Source organism: Ptiloglossa arizonensis, chromosome 8 (genome assembly GCF_051014685.1).
Source record: "Ptiloglossa arizonensis isolate GNS036 chromosome 8, iyPtiAriz1_principal, whole genome shotgun sequence".
Lineage (NCBI taxonomy): Eukaryota > Metazoa > Arthropoda > Insecta > Hymenoptera > Colletidae > Ptiloglossa > Ptiloglossa arizonensis.
Window position 1 is genome coordinate 23,458,978 of NC_135055.1, and position 8,318 is coordinate 23,467,295.

The following is an 8,318-nucleotide window of genomic DNA, read 5'->3' on the forward strand; positions in this document are numbered from 1 at the left end:
ATATTCGCGGAGACTTAATTTCGGCCTACGTTTGCTCGATCGAGATATTTACGAGGGTCGTTTCCGTCAATGACGGATCAATTGGCGGATTACGCCCGAGTCTCCGATCGGACTAACGGGGCAATCGACCACGCGCGAATACAACTCTACGAGCAATTACGTACGATCCGGACAAGGTGTACACCGTTCCCTTCGAATCGAAATTATCGTACTCGTTTCTCGATTTTTCATAATCGATTCGCGTTTCATCGGGATAGGAGAGCGGGAAACGGGAGCCGCCGCGCGATTCTACGAAACCAGGGACACCGAGACGAGACGAGACTCGTTTCTCGTCGTTCCTCGTCGCGAATACGCGATTCTCCGATACGGAGAACTCGATCCAATTGTCCACAGGGGACGAACAATTGCGGTGACTCAATTCCTCCGCTTGATTGTCTCGCGATGCGCTCGAGTCGATGGACGTACGCTTCCGTCGAGACTGTTTCGTTTTGCTCGGTAACCTTTTATTTCTCCAAGAAATTACAAAGCTCCGTGAAAGACGTACAAAAGAAACACAGAGAAAAAGTAAAAGATTCGTTGCGGGCGCGCAAGTATGCGGATGCCCGTTCGTTTCTCTTTCTCTCGCGAAGCGAGCGAGCTACGAAATTAACGTCGCGTCGCGAGAGTCAAACGATCCGTGTTCGTTCGGTGGTCCTGCGACGGTTTCGCGTTTCCACCGTGAAGAATCTTCTTTGGCGCGAAACGTCGACGACGCACAGGATGGCTCGCATCTGTCGTTCAATCGATGGTCGCGCGATCGGTCAACCAGCTCTGCAGGCTCGCGTTGTTTTGACGGTGCCACTTGATGTTGTTCGAGACGGTTTCCAGAGCTTTGGCGCGATTCATCGCGCCAGCCCCCGCGTCCGGATATTTCGCGAAAAACGCCTCCATCTCGTTCAGCTTCGTTTTCGTCGCGAAGGTCTTGGTGATCTCGGGTATCAGGGCTCCGAGGTTTCGATCGTTCAAGGTGTATCTGTTCACGAGGAACTTCCAGTTCGAGCGCACCCAGTCCCAGACCACCGCGGTGCCCACAGGATTTCCGGAAATGGCCGACAAACACCCGAAGAAGTCTTGGGAACGAACGTAAGTCTCGTCCGTGGCCGTTAACACGAGCCTAACAAACAACAGAGCACGATGGATCGCAAATCTTTCCTAATTCTTTTTCCAATATAGAAGTCGATAATACGTTCGAGTGTCTCCATCTACGGCGAAACGCCCAAGTTTGTAGAGAAATGTTTCGAATTGTTCGTCGACAGATGGCGCCAAGAGCTCCAATTTACCGCTTTTTACCAACTTTGACGATTCGATTCGTTTTCTTTGTTCACCGTTCTCGAACCAAGGAGTCGCTTCGGAATCATCGATACTTTACGAGGTGGCTATTTCGGATCGCGTAACGCGAATTTTTGCGAAACGAAACATTCGTGTCTCGCGACGCGTTCGTGTACAGTTTCGCGAGTCAAAGAACGAGCAAGCTCGAGTCGACGGATACGGAAACGTAAAAAAAGATCTACGGAGAGAAACGGGTGGCGACATCCAGCGGTGAAATCGAGAACCGTTTGGTTACGCGCTTGGACGTTTGGCCACGGATGTCGCTAACTGTGCCGCGAGATTTGCCCGGCCTCTTTAAAAAGTAGACGATTCGCAAACTAGGTTGTTCCGCTTACTTGTTCAACATCCAGATGGATCGTATTCCAGCCAATCCGCGCATCAATCTGAGCTTCTCCTCCGAATCGGTTTCACGATTGAACAGTTGGAACATGATGTCCCACGATTTCTCGTCGCCGAAATAATACATTCCTGAAGCAACGAAAAAGACGGACGATCACGATCGGACAGTTTTACGAGCAGGAATACTTTCCCGCGTATACGCGGTACAAACGATTTACCGTAATGATAAAAAAGTTGTCGAACATCGGGATGGTACGGAGTATGCGCCGGATCCGTTACCCACGTTTGGAAGAGGGTCCCGAGTTCCTCGATGGTCTCCGAGTGTCCCATGGTGCAAGCCAGACCGAGAATGGACATTCGAAGTCTCCTGTAGAGGAGGCAACGCTCGAAGAGAAACATTTTCTACGAAACAGTTTGCTCGCTCGACACCGAGATGTAACTTTTTACGTACCGAGTGATGGGATCGTCGTTGTCAACGGTCCATGTCACGCGATGGTGAACGGTGTGCACCAAATCTCTCACGTATTTCTGTCACAGAAACGCAACTCGTTGACGCGTCGAAAGGATCGAGGTACCGCGAGCACCGCCCGGAAAGAAGGTCGAATCGTCGCTTTACCTTGAATTTCGAAGACGAACTGGTCAACGACAGCAGTGTATCGATGGTTGTCAATTTCGACGCGGCCACTATCCACGGTACGGCATGGTACTCCCCGGAAAGGAATTTCGTCATGTCCATCGCGACACCGTAATCGAGTTCTCCGGCTTCCGCCAGACTGAACGCGTCCTCCAGAAGATGAGCCCTGTCCGCCACGGACAGAGGGGATCTCTACCGATCGAACGAGACTCGAGAGTGATCGACGAGGGAAACAAAAATGGGGAACGTGCGAGCGAAAATCACCTTGCCGCTGTTTCGAAGACAATCGTTGAGCACCTGCCACATCGTTAGCTCGTAGTTGACGCGATAATATCCAACTTCGTCCACGTTCACCTTGATCCAGTCGACCGTCTCGTTGAACTCGAGCGTCACTGCAAAGTTCCAACGAGCCGTTTACCGATAAACCGAGAAACAGACGAATTACCGAATCGGTAATTTCCACGGATTCGTGGTAGAAAGAAAGACAATTACGATCGTTTGCATCCTTGTGGAACCACGCGAGCTTGGGCTCGGACGACGCGCTCGTGATATAAGTAACGGGAATGGTCCATTTGTAACTTCGAAACGAAGCAGAGTAATTAGTATCTCGATTAGGCCGGTCCGATTGGCTACTCTTACCCGTACTCGGAGTTCGAAGGATCGAATTTCGCATCGGGATCGGCCAAGAATCGTTTCTGAGTCAACACGAACTTGTTCCCGGATTTCTTCACGTTCACCACGGGGTAGCCTTTCTGTCTGGTCCACGTGTCCATGATCTTCGTCACGTTCAGATCCGCTGGCGTGGTATCCTCCAAGATCTTCAAGAGGTCGGCGGTTTCCGCGTTGTGGTACATGAACTTCTTCAAGTAGGTGCTGATGCCGCCGTAGAAAGCCTCGTGTCCGATGAAGTTCTCCATCATTCGTAGCAACGAGGATCCCTAACGATCGAACGAAAGTTGAGCGAACTCGTCGCGCGGAAAATAGAATTTGATCGTCGGTGATGTCGCGAACCTTTTTGTAGGATATCGGGTCGAAGATCGCGGTTATTTCGTCCGGGTTGCTCACGCTCTGGACGATGGGATGGGAGCTCAGCTTCGCGTCGGTCACGAACACGGAGTGGATTTGATCGATGAGGAAAAAGTCCATCTAAAAGTACGCGTTTCGGTAAACGTTTTCCTTTCGTGGACAACGTTGGACGTATGAACGATCGCGAAACTCACCAGACCCCAATCGGGGAGAATTTTGTGCGCGCTCTTGTACTCCATGAAGGAAGCGAAGCCCTCGTTCAGCCACAGATCGTTCCACCAGGACATGGTGACTGAGAAACGGAAGAAAATTAATCGTGGACCTCGATAAACGTTCCAAAAGGAATATTTCGTAGATCCGAACGTATGCCCGTTTGTTCCTCACCCAAATTTCCGAACCACATGTGCGCAAACTCGTGAGCGACCACGATCACGATATCGTACATGTTCGCCGCGGAACTCGTCGCGTTGTCGTACAACAGCCTCGCCTCTCTGTAGGTGACCAGTCCCCAGTTCTCCATCGCGCCGGACACAAAGTCGGGAATGGCCGCCATATCTGCGAATCGAATTTCCAAACATGTATACGCAGGTTTACGATAGCAAGACGACGAAGGAAACCGTTTCGCGGTCGTCGAGCTTACCGAGCTTCGGTAACGGGTAATCGACGTCGAACAGATCGATGTAGTACTCGATGATCTTGACGCCGATGTCGAGGGCGAATACACCCTTCTCCTTCTGAGCCCTCGTGGTGTACACGCTGACCGGAAAACGACGATCGAAGAGACCCTTCGCCATACTGGTCACGGCAACGAAATCACTCACTATGAAGCAACTCAAATACGTGGACATTGGCACGCTCTTCGCGAACGTCACGGTCGTTAATCCGGGTGACGGTTGATTTACCTGGGTGCTCTGGAATATGCAACAAACGACTTGTATAAATACGCGGCAAGAACTCGGTCGTTTCGAATCCGTGTACCTCGACGTTCATGTTGGACAAGGCGCTGTAACAGTCGCCGGTAGGATGAACCAACTTCACCGTGAATTCCGCCTTGAACGACGGTTCGTCGAAGCAGGGGAACGCTCTTCTGGCGTAGGTCGGTTCGAACTTGGAGGTGGCTATGTATCTGCGATCGAGAATCGAAAATTCCTCGTTAAAAGGTAGCGCGTTTCACTCGATAAAGTATTGCATCTCCACGGTGCTGCCACGTTGGCAAAGATCGTCGACTCACCTGATCTCGTTCCTGGTTTCGTCCTTGTACTTGCTCGAATAGAAGCCGACGATCTTGTCGGGTTGCAACGCGCCGCTGAACTCGAAGATCAACTCGTAGAGTCCCGAGTGAAGCTCGTCCTTGGTCGACACTGCGAGCATTTCGTACTTGGACAGCACCGCGACATCCTCGATCGTTACCTCGTGGTTCTCCTCGAGATCGTAGGTCCTCAGCTTGGTGGACTCGATGCAGAGATCCTTCTGATGGACCGTTACGTGACTCCTCTTGTCGAGAACGTCGATCAGGATAGTGACGTTACCTCGGAAGGTGCCGTTCGCGAGATCCGGGTGCAGGTAGACGTCGTAGTGCAAGGGTTTCACCTCCTTGGGTAAACGAAAGGACGGGTTCGAGGTCGGTTCCTTGTTCATCGTGGCGAAAGCTGGAAACGAAACGTATGCCAGACATCGGGCGCGTGACGACAGAAATAACGATAAAGGCGTTCGAGTAGCCGCGATAAGGGAACGACGATCCGAGAGCAGCGCCCGACGTTACACCGATAACGGTCTCGAACCGGTTCGAATGATTCGAGGACCGCGATTGGTCGATCGCGGGATTCGGGGCTGGTACATCGGGTAATATAGCAATAACGAGGCCTGGAAGGTTTATCGTCCCGAGGTCCGTTGTCGCGTGTACGCGACTTTACCAGCCAGCGGTTATCGGCCGTAGTCGCCTACGCGAGATCTTGCCCTTTCGTTCGCTGGATCGCCGTTCCTTCGATTTCGGGAATTTCCCTTTACTCTCGCGTTCGTTGTTCCCGTATCGCGGTTACAGCGATATTCCGCGCGAATACGACGCAAGGGAACCCCCACCGGTCTACCGAATCGCAATTAATTGCGCACTGACGCGAACGAACCACGCCGAGAGAATTCACGAGACGCCGGTGGTTAAATTTACAACGCGACTTACTCGAGAATTTCCCGTTGCACGTTCGTCGCGGCCGTACCTTCGGTGGACCTAGCGAGATCGGTTTCCAATTCCAGAGCTCGATCGCTCCGAGCAACCGAGACAATTTCAAATTTCCCACCATTCGTTGCCGTGATCGCGTAACTCGGTCTGGACAACGAACGACGGGCAATGCGACGAGAGAAACGACTCACGGTACTGATGACTGACGGCTTCGACTTTCTGATCGACGAGGATCACCAACAGCGTGCATACGCAGATCAGGCTAATAATAGAGCAGACGCTGCAGGTGAAGCAACCGCGTCCCATTCCACGGTACGATTGAGTCTCCAGAACCGAGAACGCGACACTGCTGCACCTGGCGCCATCTGAACTGCGCCCGGCCTCTTTCCCCTCCATTCCGCTCGCCCTCGAATACCTGACAACAATCCAATTACGAACAAAAACACGTGGACCTTCCTTCCATCCTTCCTTCCTTCCTTGCGAACCTTGCACGGAACCCCGACCATTTTTCGCGAGACCCTTCGGCCCTCGGGTTAACACTATGGCGAGAGACCGAGGGAGGGAGATCGAGGCGGGAAATTCGAACCGACCCCGGAGATCTTGCCGCGATCCGACAAACGGACGGAGGAGATAATTACCAATTACTCGATCGAGGAGTACTTTTAAACGTTGCGAGTACCCTTTACCGAGCGTCGCTACGATCTCTCGTATTTTGAACTCGCGTCTCTTCGACTCGTCGTTCGCAACAACGCACGGATCCGCGATAAGAAAATAAACGAACATTGGAAGGCGAATTTGGAACGCGGCGCGGGCTTGTCGAGATATTGTTCGAGACTCGGAGATACTTTCGATTCTCGGGAAGGACCCTCTTCCGTAAACAGGATTCAACGTAGTCGCGCAAACGTTCGAAACGTCGAGTTCACCGCACGAGTATCGTTCGCTTACCTTCGGAGCGTGGAAACGGTCTCGTACGCGTAACGAGGCTAAGACGAGGCGTGCAAGGCCGCGAGGAGTCAACACCGAACGAGATCACCACGGTTCTCGAATTGTTTCTCCGGTTCTTTCTCTCGCGACGTCGAACGATCGATATACCGGTCAGACGCGAACTCCGGCCCATTTATAAAGCGCGCGTCACCTCGTTAATCCCGGCGTTGATCCACCGTGGCTGCTCGAAACTATCGAGATCGTTTATCGAATCTCTTCGACGATAGCGAGCTGCAATTTCCCCGAGATATTCCGCCGGAAAAAATCCGCAAGTCCGTATCGCGGTGCACGCGATCCAGCGAAAGTGCGAGCGAACGATCGACGCGCGTGACGAGATTCGATGGATTTCACCCGAACGAACAAACGCTCCCGTGATACTCGAACGCTTCGTCGATCGTTTCGTTGGCCGTACTCGCGAAAACTCGATCCATCGTACGGTTTCTCTCCGGTCTCGTCCTTGGAAGCGAAGTTTCACCGTCCGTCCGTCGGCTCGGGGACACCAATTAGAATTCAATCGCGTTACGATTTGCTTTCGAACGTTATCTGAACATTCAGACCTCGGTATCGTTTACGACTTCGTACGCAGCAAAGACCGTATTTACGAAACATCGAGCAACGCGAAACAACGCGGTCGTTCTCCACGTTCTCTCGTTTCTCGTTCGTCTCGCGCGTCGACGATACGAAGATAGAAATTTACACGTTCCTTCGATGCGAAAACGTTTACACGGAAGCGAAGCAACCCAACGAACGATCGAACGATCTATTTACGTTTAAATCTTCTCGTTGACTTTTTATTTTTCTATTATTCGCGAGTCACTTTCTTCTTCGTTCCTCTTCGTTCGATCATCGAATAGAAACTACGAAAGCACGCTGGTCGCACGGCCGGTCGGGACTCGTTCTTAATTGGACGTAACGCGGAGACGAGCCGCGTGCAAATTCTCGACTAATTGGGCCGAATTACCGATGCGCAATTACACGATCGCTAGGCCGGCGCGGAATCGAGGAAAACCGGCAACTCCGTCATCCTCCGTGTTATCGATTACGAGATCGATGGATCGCGGTATCGGATTATTTCGACGCAGATCGTTCGTCTTTCCCCGGTTTCTCGTTTCCCGTTGTCAACGATGGTAACGGATGGATCCGTGAAACGCAAACCGAACCGTCGCGCGAATCGTCACCAAGGCAAACAAAAGGCGAAAGAAACGGATTGCGTCGATCATCTTCTCGCGAATCGATCGTTGCGCGCGTACTCGATTCGTTCCATTGGCACGTGCTCGGATCGTGGACACGTTTCGGAACGAATTTCACCGAGTCTCGCGAACGTCGGCTGGGATCGTAGAATTGCATCGTGGGGTCACGACCGACCGATCGCAACGGGTGTGCAACGAACGTTTGCGAAATTCTGTTCATTCGTCCGACACTGCGGACGAAACTCGAGTACAACGACGTGAAATTCACGCGACGACTTTCATTTCGAACGATCGCTTCCCGATAACGAAATTCGCCCTTTCTCGTCGCATACAACATCCAGATAACGCGATCTTTGTTTCTCAGAGTCGATTAAAAGCAATTACGGGCGATCGGAGATCGGAGATAACAACGGCTTATCTTCTCCTCTTTATCGAAACATCGAAATCTCCGAGAATAAAAGCGATAAAAACCATCTTTTTGTTTCGAATCTCTCGTCGTACACGCGCACCATGCTGCTTCCCATCGAGGACGACGAAACTAAAGAAGATAACGACCTAGATATCGGCGAAGGAACATCAAATCGAACACGGAAGACAAACG

At 51.8% G+C, this 8,318-nt stretch overlaps 1 protein-coding gene across 4 annotated transcripts; it reads right to left on the reverse strand.

Moving 5' to 3' along the window:
• Nucleotides 1-481: 481 nt before the first annotated feature.
• Nucleotides 482-7,460, reverse strand: LOC143150488 (glutamyl aminopeptidase). 4 transcript variants are annotated; one of them, XM_076318785.1, is made up of 16 exons: nucleotides 7,296-7,460; nucleotides 5,735-5,958; nucleotides 4,599-5,016; nucleotides 4,346-4,493; nucleotides 4,008-4,278; nucleotides 3,752-3,922; nucleotides 3,562-3,659; nucleotides 3,353-3,487; nucleotides 2,981-3,279; nucleotides 2,834-2,919; nucleotides 2,606-2,733; nucleotides 2,324-2,533; nucleotides 2,159-2,235; nucleotides 1,926-2,074; nucleotides 1,704-1,836; nucleotides 482-1,153 (listed from the first exon to the last, which is right to left on the reverse strand). In XM_076318785.1, the coding sequence occupies exons 2-16, from the start codon at nucleotides 5,937-5,939 to the stop codon at nucleotides 778-780; spliced, it is 2,904 nt and encodes a 967-aa protein (XP_076174900.1). In that variant the 5' UTR covers nucleotides 5,940-5,958; nucleotides 7,296-7,460; the 3' UTR covers nucleotides 482-777. The 4 variants fall into 4 exon arrangements, with proteins under 4 accessions (XP_076174900.1, XP_076174901.1, XP_076174899.1 ...); XM_076318786.1 differs by lacking the exon at nucleotides 7,296-7,460 and adding an exon at nucleotides 6,489-7,281; XM_076318784.1 differs by lacking the exon at nucleotides 7,296-7,460 and having other exon boundaries at nucleotides 5,735-7,283.
• Nucleotides 7,461-8,318: the final 858 nt, after the last annotated feature.

Bases quoted from the DNA above. Each gene is read 5' to 3' on its own strand.
- LOC143150488 (XM_076318784.1), bottom strand. From the start codon at position 6,326: ATGTTCGTTTATTTTCTTATCGCGGATCCGTGCGTTGTTGCGAACGAC. The intron at 5,017-5,734 runs GTGAGTCGTTTC...TTTCGTTTCCAG, and splicing joins AGCCGTCAGTCATCAGTACC to CTTTCGCCACGATGAACAAG. The intron at 2,075-2,158 runs GTACGTAAAAAG...CCTCCTCTACAG, and splicing joins AACGACGATCCCATCACTCG to GAGACTTCGAATGTCCATTC.